The sequence below is a fragment of the Schistocerca serialis genome, chromosome 7 (genome assembly GCF_023864345.2).
Source record: "Schistocerca serialis cubense isolate TAMUIC-IGC-003099 chromosome 7, iqSchSeri2.2, whole genome shotgun sequence".
NCBI classification, from domain to species: Eukaryota; Metazoa; Arthropoda; class Insecta; order Orthoptera; family Acrididae; genus Schistocerca; species Schistocerca serialis.
In genome coordinates this window covers 453414443-453440079 of record NC_064644.1, presented here as the reverse complement: position 1 = coordinate 453440079, position 25637 = coordinate 453414443, and the positions used below count along the sequence as shown (strand labels likewise).

Here is a 25637-nt window from a genome sequence, read left to right as displayed (position 1 = left end):
ACTTTACTCATTTCCATTGTTACTTTGGATGGAGTTGTTTGCAAGATGTTCCTCGTTTATACAAAGCTTTACCTAGACCTCTATCTCCTGGTGGTAAGTATATATTCATTAATACATGACTAGGCTTAATGATTAGGCTTGTTCCATATCGTCTGCAACCTCACGAAGTGTGTCTAGGAAAGCCACACCTCCCGTTGGGAAGTGGTGTAGGCAGTAACCGACTGGTAATAAGGTTGCGTATCACGTACGGCCTCTCGTTGCCTCTTTAACGTAGACAGACCAGTACCAGACGGGACATGCGTATTCTGTTACGGAGTATCACGATTGATAATGCCATTGTTGTTAAGGTTTGTGAATTACAGCCAAAAGTACTACCAGTTATCTTTCTAAGGACGCTATTGCTGGATTCTAATTTCATCCTTGTGTTACGGCAGTACTGCTTGGTTTTCAAGGTACAGTAACGTGTGACACCTAATTATTTTCGAAATGGCATAGCATCAGATATTACTCCTTGCCTTGAGACACTGAAATTACAATGTGCCTGCCCTTCTTTAAGAGGAAAACCACACAGTTGAGCTTTAGCTGGGTTTCAGTGAAGTTGATTGTTACTGTAATTAATAATCTTCTTCGAAGTATGTGTTAGAAGAGCTTCCCAACCTTCAGAGGAAGTAGCCAGTTGTCGAAGCCAACTGATAGACATGAACTCGTGGTGTACTTTAGAATGGCTGGTCATTAGCACAATAGTTGAAAAGCACAGGGTCCAGTGCGCCTTCTTGTGTGTTTTCAGATATCGCTATCCACTACGTTTCCTCTGAAGTCTATATTGAACGTTCTGCTTCCGAATAATTTTTCAATGAGTTTTGGTGAAACCGTAGTTTCTTTGGAAAGTCAACAAATCTTTTCCTTTTATTAATATACGACGATTGATAGAGTCATAACCAGATGTTAGGTAGATGAAAGCTACAATTGTAATATTGCATGTTTAGAACCCATAATCTGTTTACTGGATTGGATTAAGAATTAGGAGTGTATGAGCAACCCTTTATGGGTCTGAAACAGGTCTTCTGATGAATTACTGATGGCTCCATCATGTAGTACAAGTATTCAAATATATTCTTTGGCAGATTTCATGAAAGTGGCACAATAGTGATTCTGATCTATAGCTTTTACCATCTGCTGGTGGTTTATCTGGCTTCAGAAAGATGTCACATTTCACTTCCTCCATATTTTTAGAATATGACATGCTTTGTGTCAGATATTATAGACTTTCTGTGTCGCTCTCTCTTTCTGAAATGTTTTATCTCTAACTTTCTGATGACAACTACTCCTGCTTTTTACCATTTTTGGAACAGCCATCCACTGTTTTTATCTCAGTTATACTAAAACGCTGCGTAAGTTAATTCGTTTCGTGTCCGTCGTCCGCTTTATTTTACGTCATGAAACTCTTACTCGGTTTTCATGTTTGCCGTTCATGAGGAACTGATGGGTAAATGCCTGGCAGTAATGTTTGCATGCCGCATAACATCTACTGAGTCGTTACTACGTCTCCACAACCGACTGAACTCCTATATATAATCAAAAGACATCGAACAGCCATGTCTGATACGGCAGACCTCCTGTCTGAAGGTAATTTCGCCCTAGATGTGGCTTGTAGCTCGGAAATCACAAATCTGCGAGTTTGGCGAAGTTTCAATATTATTTTCTTACAGAATTTACCGTGTTAAGCAAATTCTGAACTATTTGCTATTTGTTAGTTCTGTAATTATTGTTACTACCTGTAAGAAACTAAAGTGTTCTGAGAGCAAATTGGTTTTATACAGGTTTCTAATACACCATATTCCACCCCACTCTACATTGAATCTTCTGCTCCCGAATAATTTTCCATTGAGTTTGGGTGAAACCGTAGTTGTTTTGGTAGGTCAACAGACCTATTTCTTTGATTAATATACGATGATTGACAGAGTCATACCCAGATGTTAGGTCTATGCAAGCTACAATTGTAATACAAAACCCTATTTTTCAACAAAATCTCTTTTCAATGGGTCGGTCTTATTCCACCTTACTGGGACAGCCTGTATGCCCTCTTGATACCACTCTACTGATCGACGTCGGAGCCAAAGTCTTGCTGCATCAATAACCTCCCCACCATCCACGTACTGCTTCTCGCAGAATGCATCCTTCATGGGGCCAAACAAATGGAAGTCGGAAGGTGCGAGAACAGGGCTAGAGGGTGGATGGGGATGAACAGTCGGAATGAAGTATTGCGAGCTCCTCTTGGGGTCGCAGACTTAAGTGCGGCCTTGCATTGTCATGGAGAAGGATAAGTTCGTTTACATTTTTGTGGCGACAACCAAGCTGAAACCGTTTCTTCAATTTAAAGAGGGTAGCACAATACACTTCAGAGCTGATCGGTGCACCATGCTGGAGCACATCCAACAGAATAACCCCATCAAAGCCCTAGAAGACCGTCGCCGTGATCTTACCGGCTGAAGGTGCGGGAGTGAACTTTTTCTTGGAGGAGGGGTGGTGTTGCGAAACTCCATGCATTGCCGTTTCGTTTCCGGAACGAAGTGATGAACCAATCTTTCATCGACTGTGACGACATACGACAAAAAATTCTCACGATCGGCCTCATAACGCGCAAGCAATTCCGCACGAATGGCTCTTCATTGCTCTTTATTACACTACTGGCCATTAAAATTGCTACACCACGAAGATGACGTGCTGCAGACGCGAAATTTAACCGACAGGAAGAATATGCTGTGACATGCAAATGATTAGCTTTTCAGAGCATTCACAGAAGTTTGGCGCCGATTGCGACACCTACAACGTGCTGACATGAGCAAAGTTTCCAACAGATTTCTCATACACAATCAGCAGTTGACCGGCGTTGCCTGGTGAAACGTTGTTGTGATGCCTCGTGTAAGGAGGAGAAATGCGTACCATAACGTTTCCGACTTTGATAAAGGTCGGATTGTAGCCTATCGCGATTGTGGTTTATCGTATCGCTACGTCGCTGCTCGTGTTGGCCGAGATCCAATGACAGTTAGCAGGAAATGGAATCGGTGGGTTCAGGAGGGTAATACGGAACGCCGTGCTGGATCCCAACGGCCTCGTATCACTAGCAGTCGAGATGACAGGCATCTTATCCGCATGGCTGTAACGGATCGTGCAGCCACGTCTCGATCCCTGAGTCAGCAGATGGCGACGTTCGCAAGACTACAACCATCAGCACGAACAGTTCGACGACGTTTACAGCAGCATGGACTATCAGCTCGGAGACCATGGCTGTGGTTACCCTTGACGCTGCATCACAGACAGGAGCGCCTGCGACGGTGTACTCAACAACGAACCTGGGTGCACGAATGACAAAACGTCATTTTTTCGGATGAGTCCAGGTTCTGTTTACAGCAGCATGAAAGTCGCATCTGCGTTTGGCGACATCGCGGCGAACGCACATTGGAAGCGTGTATTCGTCATCGCTATACTGGAGTGTCACCCGGCGTGATGGTATGGGGTGCCATTGGTTACACGTCTCGGTCACCTCTTGTTCGCATTGACGGCACTTTGAACAGTGAACGTGACATTTCAGATGTGTTACGACCCGTGGCTCTACCCTTCATTCGATCCCTGCGAAACCCCACATTTCAGCAGGATAATGCACGACCTCATGTTGCAGGTCCTGTACGGGTCTTTCTGGATACAGAACATGTTCGACTGCTGCCTTGGTCAGCACATTCTACAGATCTCTCACCAACTGAAAACGTCTGGTCAATGGTGGCCGAGCAACTGGCTCGTTACAATACGCTAGTCATTACTCTTGATGAACTGTGGTGTCGTGTTGAAGCTGCATGGGCAGCTGTACCTGTACACGCCATCCAAGCTGTGCTTGACTCAATGCCCAGGCGTATCAAGGCCGTTATTACGGCCAGAGGTGATTGTTCTGGGTACTGATTTCTCAGGATCTGTGCACCCTAATTGCGTGAAAATGTAATCACATGTCAGTTCTATTATAATATATCTGTCCAATGAATATCAGTTTATATCTGCATTTCTTCTTGGTGTAGCAATTTTAATGGCCAGTAGTGTATCTTCTGTTAGGCGGCGAGGAACCCAGCAGGCACACAACGGTGCACAGTACCGCAACTGGTAGACACGCACCGCAACACTACCAATAGAGACGTCCAGTTGTGCAGTGAGGTGTTTAATTGTGATCCGTCTATTACCTCGAATGAGAGTGTCCTCACGATCAAACATTGCAGGAGTCACAGCTGTTTGTGGCCGGCCGGCGCTCGAGAAATAGGACAGGTTTGCGCGATCTTGTTGCGATGATGACAGACGCCTCACCCAACGCCTTGCTTTTGTTTACTTTTAGGTCTCCGTAGATATTCTGCAAGAGCCTATTAATATCTGCGGTGCTTTGGTTTTGCGCCAAAATAAACCCAATGACAGCTCTCTGCTTGGAAGGCACGTCCTGTACAGACGCCATTTTGAAAGCTACGTATAGCGCCACTACCGTCGCTACTTCATGAAACTACAGGGGCCTAAGTCTGAATATTCCATGATGTCCCACAACAAATTCTTCATTTGTTTCCACCGAAATCGGCAGGGAATAAAAGTGTTACGATACTTATTCCACGCCCCCTGTATACAGTGTGGTCCATTGATAGTGACCGGGCCAACTATCTCACGAAATAAGCATCAAACAAAAAAAACTACAAAGAACGAAACTCGTCTTGCTTGATGAGGGAAACCAGATGGCGCTATGGTTGGCCCGCTAGATGGCGCTGCCATAGGTCAAACGGATATCAATTGCGTTTTTTTTAAATACGAGCCCCCATTTTTTATTGCATATTCGTGTAGTACGTAAAGAAATATGAATGTTTTAGTTGGACCACTTTTTTCGCTTTGTGATAGGTGGCGCTGTAATAGTCACAAACGTATAAGTAAGTGGTATTACGTAACATTCCGCCAGGGCGGACGGTATTTGCTTCGTGATACATTACCCGTGTTAAAATGGATCGTTTACCAATTGCGGAAAACGTCGATATCGTGTTGATGTATGGCTATTGTGATCAAAATGCGCAACGGCCGTGTGATATGTATCGTGCTCAGTAACCTGGACGACATCATCCAAGGGTCCGGATCGTTCGCCGGATAGTTACGTTATTTAAGGAAACAGCAAGTGTTCAGCCACATGTGGAACGTCAACCACGACCTGCAACAAATTATGATGGTGTTTTAGCTGCTGTCGCGGCTAATCCGCACGTCAGTAGCAGACAAATTGCGCGAGAATCGGGAATCTCAAAAACGTCGGTGTTGAGAATGCTACATCAACATCGATTGTACCCGTACCATATTTCTATGCACCAGGAATTGCATGGCGACGACTCTGTACAGTTCTGCCACGGGGCACAAGAGAAATTAAGAGACGATGACAGATTTTTTGCACGCGTTCTATTTAGCGACGAAGCGTCATTCACCATCAGCGGTAACGTAAACCGGCATAATATGCACTATTGGGCAACAGAAAATCCACTATGGCTACGACAAGTGGAACATCAGCGACCTTGGCTTGTTAATGTATGTTGCGGCATTATGGGAGGAGGGATAATTGGCCCCCATTTTATCGATGGCAATCTAAATGGTGCAATGTATGCTGATTTCCTACGTCATGTTCTACCGATGTTACTACAAGATGTTTCACTGCATGATAGAATGGCGATATACTTCTAACATGATGGATGTCCGGCATACAGATTGCGTGCGGTATTGAATAGCATATTTCGTGACACGTGGATTGGTCGTCGAAGCACGTTCACCGGATCTGACGTCCCCGGATTTCTTTCTGTGGGGAAAGTTGAAGGATATTTGCTACCGTGATCCACCGACAACGACTGACAACATGCGTCAGCGATTGTCAATGTATGTGCGAACATTACGGAAGGTGAACTACGCGCAGTTGAGAGGAATGTCGTTACACTTATTGCCAAATGCATTGAGGTTGGTGGACATCATTTTGAGCATTTATTGCATTAATGTTGTATTTACAGGCAATGACGCTATAGCAGCATGCGTTCTCAGAAATGATAAGTTCACAAAGGTACATGTACCACACTGGAACAACCGAAATAAAATATTCAAACGTTCCTACGTTCTGCATTTTAATTTAAAAACCTACCTGTTACCAACGGTTCGTCTAAAATTATGAGCCATATGTTTGTGACTATTACAGCGCCATCTATCACAAGGCGAAAAAAGTGGTCCAACTAAAACATTATATTTATTTACGTACTACACGAATATGTAATTAAAAACGGGGGTTCCTATTTAAAAAAACGCAGTTGATATCCGTTTGACCTATGGCAGCGCCATCTAGCGGGCCAACCATAGCGTCATCTGGTTTCCCCCATCAAGCTAGACAAGTTTCGTTCTTTGTAGTTTTTTCGTTTGACGCTTATTTCGTGAGATATTTGGCCCGGTAACGATCAAAGGACCACCCTGTATATGTTTTCGTCTTGCATTACATTTCTGAAAGCTATTCTTATTTTTCAGTTACGGTCGCAGGTTAACAACAGTACGTACTAGAGAGTGTAAGTACTGTGAGACTACTTTTAGGGTCCGAAGTACTCTGGCGGATCATCAGTAAACAATCCGTTGGTATACAAGTGTATATTATGCTTACTTTGTGCTTTAATTCAAATAATTTTTTAGTACACGAACTATAGTTATTACAGAACACAACTCATCAAAAACTACTGAATGAAAATACAGGAGCTATACTTATGCCGAGACATTTACATTGAAAAGGACAGTATCATAAATAAAGCAAGGGCCGAACTCTGACATTTTATGAGAACAGTTACATGGCTTACTATCTAGCATTGTGCCCATTCGCACAGTGAAAAATATTTTACATTTCATTTTACTACTTTATTATACCTCAGCTATGTTTTTACTGCAATGTTATGGTTTTTTATGTTTTCACTTTATATTTTGTTACATTTTTTCTACTGTTATTGTTGTACTATGTTTTAAGGCAAGTTACAGTCTACTTATTGAAATCTAACAAATAATTTTGGTTGAAATGTAATTTACTGCTCGTTCTACAATGTATCTAGTGTAGTGAGTGTGTTGTGTGCCTAGTCAAGGGAAATTTATCTAGTGATTTTACTGAACACTGTTGCATATTGGTTAGTACAACATATGCAAAATAATAACTGAGCGAGCTGGAATGATGGTTAAGACAATGGTCTCGGATTGTCGAGAGGCGGGGATTTCAGTTCCGTCCAGGCATCTGGATTTAGCTTTGCCGTTGTTTCCCTAAATAGACTGAGGTGAAAGTCTATCTAATAGGTTCATTGGTATTGTCTGCTCTTGCTAAAATGGTAAAGCCACCTTACAGTTTTCCGACACGATCGTAATCTTAACCTTTAGCTTAATCACTGTGATCAGGTTCAAGCTGCTAACAGAAATTAAGGACATTAGTGGAGATTACAGTTATTAATTAAGTTGCCATGACGAACGAGAAACTTAAAAAAAGCCAGAAAATGAGTCATTGCTCGCTTTCGGTGCTGTCTGAAACGTTAGCTATCAAACACAACAGGCGACAAACATAGGTAGCCCTACTTTCTACGACCAACAAAACTATGTCTTTAGCAGTAGCTCTGGAAGGACCATTCTGGAACGTTAAATTGTAAAATACTGGCGTCTTCCTAACTGTAAACTTAATCTTGGAGGTGTAGCCCTACGTGCGGAACCGCCCATGTTGATAAAAGACTTGGTTTTAATGGAAATCGTCACCCTGGTGATGGTCAGGAACTTCTGTTACCAGTGGTTATCGACTCGAAAAATCAGGGTAAGATTACACTTATGAATCATCATTATACATTTATGATCTCTCCATTACTCTTACACCATACATAAAATGGATATGATAATTTTCCCACTCATTACACAGGCCAAAAGTTGTTTTTGTGGCAGGGTACTTGGAATTTATTTCATTGATGCCCTAAATTCAATATGGCATTAGTTTTCGATATGAGCTCAAATGTCTAACAGACCATACTCCGGTGAAATATACATTATATTGTTTTAAGTTCAATCCATGAACTAAAAAGAAATACGCGGAATTTTTATTATTATATTATACAAATATTATTATGTACAAAAATGAAGGAAAAAAGTCAACGATGAAAACAACGAGCTACTGAACACTACCGAATGTTCTTTTCCGCGACATTCTTGAATGTGTTTTGGAATAGCCTCTTTTTAAACTCCACATTTTAAACTCCATTAATAATCTGCCTGCGTATCTCATCTCAGCTCACATTAGCTTTAACGCACTGGTGAAGTCATTCACTTTTTTCATCGCTGGTGACTTCTAAATTTCCTGAAAAATGGTCTAAGTGCCTGAATAGATAGTGCATCTTAATAATCATGTTACACTGAAGGGATTTGGAAAGGTAAGCATCATATTTACTACTTCAACATAGTTTAAAACTCTGAATTTGTCCAGAAAATTTACGACAACTGCAATGTATGAAGTCCAGGTTTTTCGCTCAGCTCTTATCATAGAATTTGCGAAGACGGGATCGTTAATGAATTACCTTGTTTGTGGGCCATCAAATATTCCTACTTTAATTCTTTCTGTACTCAACTGAGGCATTTTCTCTATTTATGCAAAACATAAGAACATTTAAACTGATTCATAAGACCCAGCTTGATATTGCAGTGGAGAAAAGATGTGGCTTTCTCTCTTTCAACGAAAAGGCCGTTAATAACACTCTTTTTCTCTCCTGTGCCACTGTCTTCTAACCAAGTGCTATGTTTTGCTTTTTATATCTCAGAGGCACAAGAAGCAAGGTTGTTTGGTGGACCACTTTCCTGACCAAGAAGAACGTTTATAATTTTTCAGTCCACACGAATTACTCACTGATGTTCATGATACTTCACCTTCTGCAAGACCAAAGCTATGATGTTATATTCTTCTTCTACTGTCGCTGATTGAGGAATTGGTATTGAACTATTTAGTTACCGCTGTGTAGAAGGACACATTTCAAACTTCCTTTTGAGATATCAGTAAATATACCCTAGTAATCTGGAAAATATTCAGGAAGAATAATTCTTTCCAGTAATCCTCTAATATGGTGATAAAATACAAAACTGTCTTCTTGACAGAGGAAAGGTAGCAGACCCTTTTCTCTTGTCCTGTAAAAGGTAATTTATGTTCCTTGTTCCAGTAAACTTTTATCGTTAAACCTGGAAGCCAGTGAATCAGCAGCTTCTTTTGACAGCCTGAGACCTCAGTGAGGACATTTAGTTCATTCTGGTTTGAAACCTGACGAATTCTTGACATCCCTCAAAATCACTGTCAGCTTCATTAGTACCATAATGACAAAACTCGTTCTCACAAAACTCTGCTAACTGATGAAACAGACGTGATCGGCAATTCCTCAGAGTGAGGACCAGGACGACTTGGAGAGACTAAATCAGAATGAATCACCTTGCAACGTTATTTCGATAGCTTCCATTAATATTTACTAAGGAGAAGTAACAGTAATCGATATTATTTTTGTTTTTTTTTCCCCCCAATCCATCGACACGCCGAGTTTCAGAGTTTTTCTTTTATCTGGTAGTCCACTGTCGTAAATGTTCTGTAGAAGTTTTACACACCAGAAGCGGCGCCAAAGTTTCATCCTGATCACCAAGCCTAACACGAAAGTATCCAAGACAAGTTCACTTTACGAATTCACTAACAGTTTTTCTGTTTACTTTCTACGTGCATTTTACGCATTTGTAGTAAATCACATCAGGATGATTTACACAATTTTTTTCTGTTTGAAATTATATATTTTATTCAATAGGAATCTACAACACAATACGTTTTAACCCTTTGCTAAATACAAATACGAGGCGTATTCGGAAAGTAAGGTCTTTCCGAACAGCCCTCGTATCACCCGAGGCCAACTTCGCTCTACCCTGTACTGGCAGAAATGACAAACTAACGCCAACTCTAGCGTTGAAGGTAACTTAATTTACCAGATGCCTACTGCATCTGGTGGATGTTCCTGGAAATAACTGGACAGTGGACTAACAATAAGGCCAATACACAGGACTCAATGCCTGTATAAGTTATTTACAGCCAACGGCCTTGCAGCAGTGGTAACGCCTGTTCCTGTCAGATCACCGAAGTTAAGCGCTGATCGGGTTGGGCTAGCACTTGGGTGGGTGACCATCCGGTCTGCCGAGCGCTGTTGGCAAGCGGGGAGCACTCAGCCCTTCTGAGGCAAACTCAGGAGCTGCTTGATTGAGAAGTAGCGGCTCCGGTCTCGCGGAAATTGATATACGGCCGGGAGAGCGGTGTGCTGACCACATGCCCCTCCATATCCGCATAGTGACGCCTGTGGGCTGAGGATGACACGGCGGACTGTCGGTACCGTTGGGCCTTCATGGCCTGCTCTGGAGGAGTTTAGATTAGTTCGTTTTATAAGTTATTTAGAACTGCACAAAATAGAGTTTGAACTGCACGTATCGTATAGAACTGCACGCCTTCCTTTTCGAAACTGATCTAAAAAGTAGAGCAGCTAGATAAAAATTGATTCCATTTCACATTCAGCTCCCCAAATACAGCTAAAATCACTTCTAATACCCTAGGCACAAAAAACTTTCTTATAGGTCAATGTTATTAATTAAAGATGCCGAATTACGTTTCAGCCTCAAGCGCTTCGTCTTCTTCAGTCTAATTAATTCTAAGGATTTATCATCAATCCTTGAGGTTGTGTCTTCACACCCGAAGGGTTTTCCGAAAACGATGTGGCTGATTTCCCTCCCTATCCTTGTGTATTACGAGCTTCTTATCCGGTTCTTAATCTCTAATCTGCATTTTATCTCCTTCGAAATAACGAAAAATTTTTTGCCTGGCCCTGTAATGCAGCAGCAGTTAACAGTATTACACATTTTTTACAGGGCACTATCGTAGGGAGAGGGGTATACTGCAATCTTGAATCACATTCATTTATTCAGTGTTCACTTGTGCCATGCAGCCTTGTCACTGTTTCTGCCGTAATTTAATCTCTCCAAACTCATCGGATACGTAAAGCTATCCCCACCGTTTACCGCTCGTTTCCTTGGTGTTTGCAGTATTCGATACGTATTTTTTTTTATTGTGCGGCCGTAGTGGTCTAGCAGATAAAAAATTAGACTTCTGCTCTGGACGTACCTGGTTCTATCCTCGGCAGAGATGGGGATTTTCCTTCTTTTCAGTCCTTTCAGGACGTTCCCAGATTCTGTCAGCCTGCTGTCAAAATGACTACCGGAGATGTTTCCAGGGGGTAAAAGGCAAAGCCTCCCCCTCCTCGTCCGCTGGCGAACAGAAATGCTGCAACATTTATTTAGTCAGGCCGACAGTCGGGTCAAGGGCCTGTGCCACAAACTTTATAGTTATGCTTGGCTTGGACGCCTCTCTCTGCTCGGTTACGACAGTTATTTTGCATGTTTGTTTATTCTCGGTTTCCATACTTACTACTTTCTTTGGAAATACACCCGTTGGTTCACGTCTGTAGACAACAGATTTCTCTTTTATTCCTGTAAATAAAAATCATAGTTTTCTTCTACTGGAAAAGTATGTAACTATTATCATTTTTTTACGATTGTTGATTACCATTGAGATGACTAAAACTTAGCAACAGATTGAAATTTACAACTTGCTTCCAGACCGAAACGTTAACAATAATGCAAGTATCTTACAGTTATTGTACTATATGAAAGAGATTCATCATAACTTCAGAACGGTTGCGGACGTCAAACTGCAAGGTTGGCCGCGAGCGATGAAGGGAATTAGTATGCGCATTGTTGTTTGGTTTAGCCCACTTTCGTTCGGATGGGTTCGTCAATTAGAAAAATTGGCGCATTTGGGGGACTGAGAAACCGCATTTCACGCTCTAGCAGTCTCTTTACCCTCAACCTGGGGGGGGGGGGGAGGTTGTTTTGGGGAAGGAGACCAGACAGCGAGGTCATCGGTCTCATCAGATTAGGGAAGGACGGGGAAGGAAGTCGGCCGTGCCCTTTGAAAGGAACCATCCCGGCATTTGCCTGGAGCGATTTGGGGAAATCACGGAAAACCTAAATCAGGATGGCCGGATGCGGGCCTCAACTGGTGACTGTGTAGTGTGAAATGTCCAGTCACTGAATAATAGGTGCGATATTCCTCGATGGTACGTTGACTACCGAACGATATGAGAACGTTTTGGAAGATAATATCATCCCCATTATCTAAAGTGACCCTAATTCCGACAAGACGTGGTTCATAGACGACGGAGCTCGACCCCATAGAAGTAGGAGAGTGTTTGATGTCCTTGAGGAGCACTTTGCAGACTGCATTCTGGCTCTGCGGTATCTAAAGGCCATTGGCCGCCGTATTCTCCGGGTGTGAACACATGCGACTTCTTTTTATGGGGCTATATTGAAGACAAGCTATACAGCAATAAACTCAAAACCATTGCTGACCTGAAAACAGCCGTTCAGGAGGTCATCGACAGCATCGGTGTTCCGACACTGCAGCGGCTCATGCAGAATTTCGCTATTCGTCTACGCCACATCATCGCAGGCGTATCGAACACGTCATAACCTAAATCCGAATGTCTGTAGTGACGTTCATATGTTGAATAAAGTGTGTGCACGCCGTAGTTTGCTACTAATTGACGTTTTTTTCATATAGTTCAATAGTTGTCACCCTGTATCCACGCGGTACATACAAACGCTTAGACACTGATTTTATTCCTGGCGTATCAACGATCTCAGCGTAGTCATTAATGTGACAGCTTCAACTAACATCTTAGAGAAAAAAAACGTTGTGCATTCGACCAGCCAGTTGCGAGCAGGCAGTGTCAGGGAGTGTACATGTGATCGTAGTGTGTCAAACTGTTATGCTATAAATCGCAATGAAGGAACATCTTTAAATAAAGTGTTCGACTTATTCTTCCGAATGTTTGGGAGAAGAAAAAAGTGTTTGGAAAGCTTGTTTCGCTCAGCTTACACCTTGACTCCTGAATAAAGAGAACGACGCATGGACGCCTGCAGCTATTTATCTCAAATGCAAAACGTGGAAAATTCTTTTCTGTAAGAAATCATTAAAAAACGACAATGTGCAGAAATTCACATGAAGGGTAGAAACTTTCAGGGCATAACCGACACTTAAGCCAGTGGGATGTGTGAGCTGCGCAATATCCGAAAGAAGGACTTTTTTGGCATTTCCATGTAGTTGCATGAACTTTCCGCGCGTTGTATTCAAGTAAACTGAGACGATATAGTACAGCTAAGGCTTTAAAACCACCATATTAATTTTTCTCTATTTTTTACGAATCCTGTGTCGGGACTTTTTGGACTGATAACAATGCACTGCTATTCTTTCGTCGCCAGCGAAATGCTCTCTGTGGCACGCCAGGGCTGTTTCTTACCTTTTCCAGCACTGGAGCCCTCTTTCTGCAGGGTCCGCACCAACTCGTCACACACTTCCTTCATCAAGAGGAACATCGGCTTCAGGCGGCTCGCTGCGAAGGACGGGCTTAACTGTGACCTCAGTTTTCTCCATCTGCGACAAACGACATTTGTTACCAGCTAAAAAGCCTCTCATTCCTCAATTACAGACTTTTCCCTTCCAATCAAGTCTGATTAAGACGCAACGGTAATCAGCGAGAATCTGTTGCATAAATGAAGGAAAAGGTTTGAACGTACATTCAGTGTGATAAAACACAGAAATAATGTTAATTTATCGATTTCAATGCTGGCTAAACATTGTGGCTGTGGATTAAATTATCCGAGAAATACAGCAATCAGCCACTTTCTATACAAATCTATTTAGGCCAAAGGCCTTTCTGGCTTTGACCCATCTTCAGTTGACATATCACATTTGTGCCTTCATCAGCACTACTTTAGTATCCAGAGCTTTCTGAACGCTGCAGCTGCCCTGTGCCAAATAACAATCCGTTTATCAATTATGTTTCCCAATTTGTAAAATGCGTTTAATTAATAGTTAGATGCGCTTACTTTTATTTTGCAACTTTTATTTCATTTTTTCATATTTATATGTATAGCACACACACTTTAACTACACTGCTTCACTGACCGAAGACATGTATTCTTGTTTACATAGGAAATTACACTTAAAATCTTCTTATATATTCCAAAACGAACTTCTGAAGTTAGTTCTGTTTATAGACTTCATATTATCTGTGGGACTGAAAATGAAGTACATCTGATTACTTGCTTAATATCCATTGAATGTACAGTAATGAGTCGCGAGAGGTCGTTCGATAGGTAGTTTCTTAGGTAAATTACATAAATTGAGTGTATTGACAATTACCATAAATGTTTAGCTATTAGTTGGGTAAAGACTCGCTAGAGTTAACAGAATGTTAGTTAAATTAGACTGAACATTAAGAAAGTAATGTACAGTGTGAATCACCCGAAACTTGTACCGCAAATATAGCGGAAATGGAAAGTGCTACTGATGTGTGGTTTTCACATAATGGTAGTCAGGGGCTCATACTTTTAACAAATAAACAATGTGATGATACTTAGAAAGGGTATTTTTGTGGAAACATACAATTTTTAAATAGACCAATGCCTATTGACGCTAACAAACTAAAAGTAGAGTAAATCAGAATGTCAGTAGTGTTTATTGCAGGAATCTAGTGCGAGTCACTTACGAGATATCGTACTTTGGAAAGTTCCCATACCGACATATGTACTAAACCTGTGGTACCATTCGCTACAGAAGAACACAAGTGCATGCAGTAGGTTACTTGGATTCTGACCAGTAACAAGATAACTGGCCTTCCCAAGTTGTGTTCAAAATGACCATCGGCAGCCGCAGTAAAAGCCTCCAGTCTAGCGGAGATGTCCGAGAAGGCTGCAGTGATACGTCGTTGCATATCATCGGGTGTAATTAGTATGTTCTTGTAGACAGCGTCTTTCAGGTTTCGCATAGAAGGAAGTCTACATGCGTCAGATCCGGGGAACAGGCCGGCCAAGGTGCAGGTCCTCTGCATCTAATCGAACGATTGGGAAACAATTCTTGTTGAGACCAAAGGTTCCTCATAGTCTGCAGAGGAATGCCTTCCAGCATACGTGGAAGATTGTCTGTTAGGAGGCTGTCATACCTGTGCGCTTTCAGTGTTCCGTCTATGAAACACGGGCCTATGACCTGATAGTTCACTAACCCACACCACACGTTTATATTCCACGTACGCTGCCGTTCCACCTGACGAAGCCAACGGGGATTGTCAACCGACAAATAGTGTATGTTTTGGCGGTTTACCTGGCCATGATTGGTAAATGTGGCTTCATAGCTAAACAAGATACACTACTGGCCATTAAAATTGCTACACCATGAAGATGACGTGCCACAGACGCGGAATTTAACCGACAGGAAGAAAATATTGTGATATGCAAATAATTAGGCTTTCAGAGCATTCACACAAGGTTGGCGCCGGTGGCGACACCTACAACGGCCGGCCGCGGTGGTCTAGCGGTTCTAGGCGCTCAGTCCGGAACCGCGCGACTACTACGGTCGCAGGTTCGAATCCTGCCTCGGGCATGGATGTGTGTGATGTCCTTAGGTTAGTTAGGTTTAAGTAGTACTAAGTTCTAGGGGACTGATGACCACAGATGTTACGTCCCATAGTGCTCAGAGCCATTTGAACCATTTGAACACCTACAACGTGCTGACATGAGGAAAGTTTCCAACCGATTTCTCATACACAAACAGCAGTTGACCGGCGTTGCCTGGTGAAACGTTGTTGTTATGCCTCGTGTAAGGAGGAGAAATGCGTACCATCACGTTTCCGACTTTGACAAAGGTCGGATTGTAGCCTATCGCGATTGCGGTTTATCGTATCGCGACATTGCTGCTCGCGTTGGTCGAGATCCAATGACTGTTAGCAGAATATGGAATCGGTGGGTTCAGGAGGGTAGTACGTAACGGCGTACTGGATCCCAACGGCCTCGTATCACCAGCAGTCGGGATGACAGGCATCTTATCCGCATGGCTGTAAAGGATTGTGCAGCCACGTCTCGATCCCTGAGTCAACAGATGGCGACGTTTGCAAGACAACAACCATCTGCACGAACAGTTCGACGACGTTTGTAGCAGTATGGACTACCAGCTCGGAGACCGTGGCTGCGGTTAGCCTTGACTCTGCATCACTGACAGGAGCGCCTGCGATGGTGTGCTCAACGACGAACCTGGGTGCACGAAAGGTAAAACGTCATTTTTTCGGATGAATTCAGGTTCTGTTTACAGTGTCGTGATGGTCGCATCCATGTTTGGCGACATCGCGGTGAACGTACATTGGAAGCGTATATTCGTCATCGCCGTACTGGCGTATCACCCGGCGTGATGGTATGGGGTGCCATTGGTACCACGTTTCGATCACCTCTTGTTCGCAATGACGGCACTTTGAACAGTGGACGTTACATTTCAGATGTGTTACGACCCGTGGCTTTACCCTTCATTCGATCCCTGCGAAACCCTACATTTCAGCAGGATAATGCACGACCTCATGTTGCAGGTGCTGTACGGGCCTTTCTGGATACAGAAAATGGTCGACTGCTGCCCTGGCCAGCACATTCTCCAGATCTCTCATCAATTGAAAACGTCTGGTCAATGGTGGCCGAGCAACTGGCTCGTCACAATACGCCAGTCACTACTCTTGATGAACTGTGGTATCGTGTTGAAGCTGCATAGGTAGCTGTACCTGTACACGTCATCCAAGCACTGTTTGACTCAATGCCCAGGCGCATCAAGGCCGTTATTACGGCCAGTGGTGGTTGTTCTGGGTACTGATTTCTCAGTATCTATGCACCTAAATTGCGTGGAAATGCAATCACATGTCAGTTCTAGCACAATATATTTGTCCAATGAATACCCGTTTATGATCTGCGTTTCTTCTTGGTGAAGCAATTTTAATGGCCAGTAGTGTCTATATTACAACGGCGGACGAGAGATGCCAGATTAAAAGTAATTATGCTGAAGAAAATTTTTGCTGGTCGTAATTACAATTAATTTAAACGCTAATGATTTTCACCAAGACGTCGGTTTCCGTTGTAAAAGAGCCTTTTGTGCTAACCGCAAATGGTCTTTCGCTCGTGAATGTACCAGGGTTTTCCTTGAAACCTCACAGCAAGAACTCGACCTCACTTACTTCTTCTGACGTCAAGACAAACTTTTGGCAGATGACTAAGTCAGTCAGGACCATACCACGTGGTCCTACCATTTTGGCGCCATTTTCAGACATTATAAGCGAGTGCTAGAAGTAGTAGCATGCCGGTAAATGTTTGACGGTTACTTGGAGAAACAGTTAATGATAACACCAAGTAGAAATTTTATCTAACTGTCTTGCATCCTCCCACAGTCAGTCAACTTCGGCACCTTACCGTACACCACGACATCATCAGCAAACAACCAGAGATTGTTGCTCACCCTGTCTGTCGGATCATTTATGTATACAGCAAATAATAGCGGCATTTAACACTTACCTGGTGCCCTCCTGACGATACCCTTGTCTATGATGAACACTCGCTGTCGAGGACAACACACTGGGATGTTCTACTTAAGAAGTTTTCTAGCCACACCCATACCTGGGAACCTATATTCACTAACAATTTGCAGTGGGGCACCATGTCAATTGCTCTCCGGAAATCTAGAAATATGGACTCTGCTTGTTGCCCTTCGTCCATAGTTCGCAGTATATCATGTGAGGCAAGCTGAGTTTCGCATGCCTTCTAAAAGAGAGCTGATTCGTGGACATAAGTTGCACTGATCCGGACTGGCAGGACGTCATACGTGAAAAATGCGATTTCGGTTCCGCACGACCAATGTTTCCGGAACCCAAACAAATCAGCCGCTAGGAAATCCTTCTGTTGGACATAACTCATAACGTTTGGGATCCATAAATGTTCTAAGAGTCTAATATTGTACAGTAGATTCGCGGATCTCTTCTGCTTTCCTTCTTACAGAAAGGTCTGATCTGTACTTTCTTCGGACAGCTAGGCATCTGTTCGAGGGATCAACGGTGTGTTAAGGTTAAAAGAGATGTTCACTTAACCGTAAATTCTGTACAGAATCATATGGGGATTCCGTCAGGCTCTGGAGCATTTTTCAGTTTTAGCAACTTCAGCCGTTCCTCGACGCTAGCGGTCCTAATATTTATGTATATCTCTCATCTTTACAGTGATGTGACAATTAAAATAGAGCGGTACCACAGGATCTTGTTTTCTAAAGCAACATTTGAAAACGGAAGTCAACATTTCTAATTTTACTTCACTACGTTCAACTCCAGTTTCTGTAGCGTGTGTGTGTGTGTACCTGGATATTAGTTTCGGTACTATTCACAGCCTTTATTTATGAATGGAATTTCTGTGGGTTTCATGGGAGGTCTTTTGGAACGATTCTTCTACGGTAATAGATGAAGGCTTGCCGCATTGCTCATTTGACATCCAAAATCGTTTCTGAAAATGTATACGCAATTGCGAATATGAACCACCATCGGCTGTATATTGGTATGAGGACAGCGAAAATTTGTACCGGAGCGGGATTCGAACGTAGATTTCCCACTTTACGCGAGCGACGGCCTTAACTGTTTCTTTTTTTCGTTGTATCTGGTCATAGCGGACGTCACACGACATCCGTTGACCCTTTCATTCAGTTTTTTTATTACAGGGGATAGCCATCTCTCTGACCGGACACGCTGAGCTACCGTGCCGGCAACTGCTTCGGTTATTCGTGCACGAATATTTGCCATACCCACGCTTCCATATGTAGTCGCTCATGTGTAACAAACTACAGAGAGTCGAGGGCCTGGTACTGTCGAGTAAATACGAAATGGCAGTACCCGTATTATCAACAGGTACGATGCAATGTTCCTTCGAACATGCGTGACCTTCTTAGTAACACAGACACTGCTGTTCGAACGAAACCGTTTCATTTAGCATTGTTTTACACGTATTGTACCGTAATCGCTGTTTCCTAACAAGTTACTTTACAGAAACTGTTAATACTGAAAATCTTACTCTCACGAACTGTTCTAGTAGGCTTATACCTATTCCTCCACATGCTCCCGCTCAGATATAAACGATTCAGTTACAGGAAGCGGTCTACATTTGCTGCCATTTACTTTTTAAGACATATGTTACGTTCTGAAGAAAATAAACTAAAGGAAACTGCAATAAACAATACTTTGAAGCGTCCTGCTTTGTACCGTTATGGTGAAATGTAACATACCCTCAGAAGTTAAGTCCCATAGTGCTCAGAGCCATTTGAATAATTTTTTTGGGACTTACCTGCTAAGCTCATCAGTCCCTAAGTTTACACACTACTAAACCTAAATTATCCTAAGGACAGACACACATAACCATGCCCGAGGGAGGACTCTAACCTCAGCCGGGACCAGCCGTGTTTATAGAAATTAGAAACATTTTACAAAGTGTTTGAAAAATAATGTGGCATTTATTTCTTAAATAATTGTGGATTCTCAAAAAAAGTGCTCACATAACATCAAACATGCTATTCCCTTGACAAAAGTCATATACACAAATCTTTCTATCAGCCCTTGCCCATTCGTTGCGCGCCCACTTACAACACAGAATGTGCACAAAGCACAACTCTCTGCACACGTCATCGGAAAGTTTCCTTCACAGAAAGTTCACTCTACATCATCGGTTCTGGCTTGTTTTCTCCAGCAGGAAAGTGTAAATCACTCAACTCCTCATCAACGAGCGCTGTGGGTGGTTCATCTGTCTGTGACTCTTGTGAACTATAATCTTGCTTTTCTTCGTCCATTACCATTTGTACTTCTTCTTTTCCTTTTATTCTCTCAACCTTCCCTTTCTTGGACGAGATTTCAAACTCTTTTTCAAACTTAATTTTATTTTTCACGGCGTTTCGTTTCGGAGAATTAGTAAGTATTTTTCCCGGTAACACCCTTTTGTAACATCGTTTACTAAGGAGTGCCAGTTATCAGGACAGATCTATGGCTTGACGTCTTTTGTTGCTTTTTCCTTTGTTTACCAATGGAACAGGAGCGATGTCGTTAGTCGTAAGTACTAACAGCGATGAAGTAGATCTGTTTGGCTGTCGTTAATAAATGAATGTGGCTGACACGTCAGATATTACTATGACTGGACTGTCTAAAGTGGATGGGAACTCATTGAGAGAGTTGTCCCCACAGTTTCATCTGTGGCTGCACTAATAGCCTTGGTTATACCCGTTTAGTTGTTTTGTTCCATTATTTCCCCTTGCCGTGTAGGATATATTTTGCCTTTGTTCTCCGTGTTCTAGACCAAAAACCTCACTGGACAGTCTTATTGACAAAATGGTCCATAATTTGCCTATAGGTAAAGAATCAGAACCATAGACAAGAAGAACTGGAGCCAACTTTACATAAAAAGCTAAGTAAACTAGAAAGTTTATTGTAATCTTGCTCCTCTCAAATCTTCAGAAAAGAGTTTCCTTATTGTGGACAATAGCTGCAAGTAGGAAGGAGGGAGGGGGGCTTAAATTTTAACCGCCATACACTAACTGTTTAGCAATACGCATTGGACTCAAGGAAGACACAAGCACATTGTAAGCAAACATACAAATATAGTATCTAGCAACTACATAGGTTATATGGCACAAAGAATATCAGTGTGGAAGCTTTTCAAAAAACGATATCTCTTAACCGACTCACACTACAATCCTGCAACAAACACCACAGACTTTCTAATTTACCCTCATTTCAGTTTGTTAACGTCAATAGACATTGTTCCATTTAAAAAAGAGTATGTTTCCACAAAAAAAAAAAACCAATTTTTAAGTATTATTACAATCTGTTTATTTGTCAAAACTGCAAGACGTTGACTAGCAATCCATTCTGCGAAAACCGCACATCAGTAGCAGTTTTAGGTGTTTCATACTGTACAAAATATGTTCGCACTTGGTTGAAACAAACCTGCGACCATACGTGCTGCCCTACTTTGGATACGTTAATAGCTCGAATTTAGACCATTACTACAACGTATTTTTTAGGTTAATTAAAAAAACGATAAATTTTATTGATTAAAATTAAAGGTATTCTAAAAGTGGAGTTTACCCTGAACACGACATGCTAGAAGAAGACTATTCGGATACACATAAACTGCAAGAAAAGATGCATGCCTGCAAATGTGTTAAGATGGTCGAAATGGATTTTATGGTCACCACTGTCGCATGAGATAATGAACTGTCGTGGCCGCTTCACAGAACAATTGACGTTACCTAAAGGACTGTTTTACATTGATTCCGCTAGGCTGAAGGACATCTCAGTACCAAATATCTAGCTAGTCCTAATTTAGACCCTAAGGTATGACATTACTGCCTCTTTATCTAGTTAGCAGACTATGAAAATTTTGATCTAGGGTATTACTCCTAAATCCACGATTCTAAAGGAACATTTGAAAATCGTGTTTTGGCATTTCTGCTTTCCTGATTATTTTAGTTGCCCTTCTTCTGCAAGCATTGTTCCGACAACTGCCTCGTGGTTACTGATACCGTTTCTATACGGACATCTTCAAAAGTGATATTGCAGTGCATGTCCGAAGAAACATGGCATCGTTCTTCTTAACAGCACAGGCACTGGAATATCGTATTTATCCGCCGATACCAGGCAGCGACTTTCAATTAAAATGCCCCACCCCCCTCCTGCCCCCGTACGGTAATCATAGAATGTATGTACGAGTACATGTTGTGACGCAGGAACGTCGACAAATGGAAGTTTGAGCCTGGCCGTGACTCGTGCACGGATAGCCAAAGCTGTTTAGGCGATCGCTTGTATAAGCGCTTAATCCAGGTTCGAGTCTCGGTCTTGCACGAATTTTCATTGTTGGCATTCCCTTCGTGATTTAAGCTTCAGGGAGCCGAGTGGTAGGGACTAACCGCCAGGCAGTCGTAGTTCTCTCTCGAGTACCAAGTGCTCGTACTGTGGCCTGTTTCGTAGGTAAGTTCTGCTTGTTGTCAAGTGTTACTGGCCCCAGGCCGGCAGCGCTGCCCCTTGCCGCTGGAATCTGTCAACCACGAAGTTATTTCATTGGAGATATAGACGTTTCTCCTTCGTACCAGAGGTATAACACTGAATTTCACGAACAACCACATTCTAATGCGATTTCTGAACGACAAACCCGTTGTGTAATGTTTCCTCACACACTCCAACTTACTTAGTGCGGTTGCACTGAAATGTTAATACACTATTGGCCTTTAAAATTGCTACACCATGAAGAAATGCAGATGATGAACGGGTATTCATCATGGTACTGCAATATTAATTACTAGCAATGTACAGCTTTCCAGTGTCCCTTTATATAAGTGGAGTCAGAAGTAATACCCAGTTTAAGCTTTACCAAGTGAAGAGCTGGAAAAGAACCATTTTATGCTAAGACTGTACGTACAGAAGTTTTCGATACTATTTCTTGCCACATGATCCAGTGCTTCTAAACTGAACTTCTACTTTAACTCGGTGCAGGAGACCAATATTCGTCTTATGGAAAGCATAGTAAATTGAACGTTTATCTAGAAATTTCATTTGAGAAACAATTAGTGTAATTGTAAAAATTTTCACCTTTTTTCCGCTGAATAATTCAAACAAGTTTTATTTCTTTCTGAAATCATCCCTAATTTCTTCACTGACTCCTCAGTATACAGACTGAATAACAGGAAAGATAGGCAACAACTCCGTCTCCGTATCTTCTCAGTTACCATTTACTTCTCATGTCCTTCAACCTTTGGGCCTGTGCGCTGTAGACTGTACAGGTTGTATGTCCTTCCGATCTCTGTGTTTTATCCTTTAACGTTTCACTCCCTGAAATGCGATCAAGGATTTTGAAGTTTTCGACACTCAGGTGAGTTCAAGGTCGAGATTAGTATCATTTCGATTGCTGTTGTTTTGGATATCGAACACTTGGTGGTCACTTGGTTGTTCGGAAACTAATCCCGCGAGCACCACGGATGAAATGGTGACAGAAGGGAGGAAAAAGGGAGGGGTGAAACTACTGCATGTTCAGAGGTGCGCTGTTGGAGGGAAAGGCAGGTACTGTCGCTTGGAAGACCTTGTACATCGTAAGCGCTTTTGTACAGTGACAATCTGTTAACTTATTTAAGGGAATTTCTTTAGTTCGTGTATCAGTTTATTTACTCTTTCTAAACTTTAAAGTTAATTACAAAATAGTCACAAATGGACCTATTAATGCATATTCTGTACTTGTCATCATAGAGGGTCATAGGGACTTCATTTAGTACAACGGGCAACCCCAGGGTTTGTCATATCCTTCACTTTCGGTCATTGTATGCAACAGCCATAAACTGAAAACCGAGCGAGGTGGTGCAGTGGTTAGCACACTGGACTCGCATTCGGGAGGACGACGGTTCAATCCCGTCTCCGGCCATCCTGATTTAGGTTTCCCGTGATTTCCCTAAATAGTTTCAGGCAAATGCCGGGATGGTTCCTTTGAAAGGGCACGGCCGATTTCCTTCCCCATCCTTCCCTAACCCGAGCTTGCGCTCCGTCTCTAATGACCTCGTTGTCGACGGGACGTTAAACACCACTAACCTAACCATAAACTGAAAGAATTTCGTCTAATTGCATCATAAGTCATCGTTTCGCAAAGAAGCATGAAAAACTGGAGATAATTGCAGTTGCTGAAACAATAAGACATGATCCCCTGCTCGAACATCTGTGTGTACGATCGGCTCAGAGTTGGCGAGATTGAATGGGGAAGGAAAATAAGGGCTCTCCTCTCGCCATTTGAAACTGACGATATCAGATTGTTTCAATAGTTAGTGTCTGTTTTCTTTGGAGGACAAGTGAACTATTTGAAAATATTCCCGATGAAAAATCTATCATCTGTAAAGCCATCTGTCTTAACTTGCCACGTGATGCCATCATTGGTATCGGTGTCCATATTGCTGCACTGCTGGTGCTGATGGTGTAGAATAAATAAAAGGAAATCTTCGCATGATATTATTAATTACTCATTATTCGACGACTATCTGGTGAGTAACCTCCGTTGTCTTGTAGCGGAGGAAGCAGTGGGGATACTGTCCAGTCACATTAATGTGGCCAACTATAAAAAGCATGAATAATCACGTTTTGTAATGTGGCCCGCGGCGAGACGTACAGGAAGAGAGTCAATGAAGTCTGGAAGTACCGACTGGGATGTAGGGCCATACCGATTTCAGTGGCGTGGCCAGCTGTTGTAGGTTTCTCGGTTGAGGATCCGTGGTGCTTCAGCCAGATCGAGATGGTCCGTAGATACTCCATTGGGTTTAAATCCGGGGAGTTTGGTGGTCAGGGCAGTATGGTAAACTCATCCTGGTGCTCTACGAACAACGCACGTGCAGGGCGAGCTTTGAGACACGACGCACTGTCCTGGTGGTAGATGCCACTATGCTGAGGGAAAACAAACTGCATGTAGGGGTGTACATGGTCCCCAAAGATAGGTGCAGGGAAAGCCACGAAAACATCCCCTACACCGTAACGTTGTTGAAGAGTGTTTGCATACAGACGATTCAAGCTGTACGCACCTGCGGCCATCTGTCCAGTGGAGCATCTGAAGAGGCCATCCGTCGCCACTCAGTGGGCGTTTATTTGCGGTACTGGTGAGCAAATTCCAGTCTTCGCCGCAGATGAACATCATTCAGCATGGGTGCATGAACCATGCGCCTGCTTCGGAGGGACATACGCAGCAACGTTCGCTGAGTGTTCATTGAGGAGACACTGTTGGTAGGCCACTGGGTCATCTGGGCGGTCAGATGCTCAACTGTTGCACGGCTATTCGCCCGTGCACATCTCCGTAGCCGTCGTTCAACTGTGATCTATGACCAGTGCTGCACCGCAGTTGTCTTGGCGCCGGTGTTGGATAGCACCATTTTGCCACGCAAAGAATACTGTAATCACGGTTGGAAAGCGAAAAGTTTACAAACATAGGCGTTTCGGAAAGCCAATGATCATGTCCTATTGCAGTTCAGATAAATTGCTCCGTTATCGCATTACGATTACAACTGCCGTGTTTTCCACGTCCCCCGAAACGCTTTATATAGCATCCACTGGAGTGCAGCCTCCTGCCGCCAGCCAGTAGTTACTGCAGGGTGACGGCGAACATGTGCGGTGGTCAGATTAATGTGATTGGACTTTGTATGCACTTGTAATACTTTGGAAAATACAGCAGCGCGGTTCCGACTGAAGCGCCTAGAACCGCTCGGCTACGCATAGCAGACAGTAGGAGTGTGAAAAGCGGGGGCTGAGCAGACATAGTAGAAAGATCTGCTTTAAATGTTACACGTTAAAGGAAATGAGGACGAATGAAAGAATTAAAAAAGTCAATGTTACATTTATTTGAAAAATTACTAGTTCCGCATGATGAGTGCAAAATAAGAAAATTCAGAACTCTCTACAGATTACGGAATGCCTCCGTTCGACAATCGTCGAGAGCATCGGTCCATGAAGATAAGTACAACTAAAGTTTTTATTCACAATTAAAGTATTTGTGTAGATTGCAACAAACTCGCCATTTTTGAGTAAACTGCAGTTACAGTTAGATACTATCTAAATTCAGTCTTCGTTATTCTG

The 25637-nt window shown here is 42.7% G+C and overlaps 1 protein-coding gene and 1 non-coding gene across 2 annotated transcripts in view; one reads left to right on the top strand and one right to left on the bottom strand.

The window, feature by feature from the left end:
- Nucleotides 1–25637, bottom strand: part of LOC126412305 (cytochrome P450 6j1-like) — a 108193-nt gene that overhangs the window by 56077 nt on the left and 26479 nt on the right. Inside the window, exon 4 of the mRNA XM_050081826.1 lies at nt 13458–13591. Within this exon, the coding sequence (XP_049937783.1) occupies nt 13458–13591 (134 nt within the window). The remainder of the gene's footprint in view (nt 1–13457; nt 13592–25637) is intronic.
- Nucleotides 23382–23454, top strand: Trnaa-cgc (transfer RNA alanine (anticodon CGC)). Its single transcript has one exon. It is a non-coding gene; the product is annotated as a tRNA-Ala (tRNA).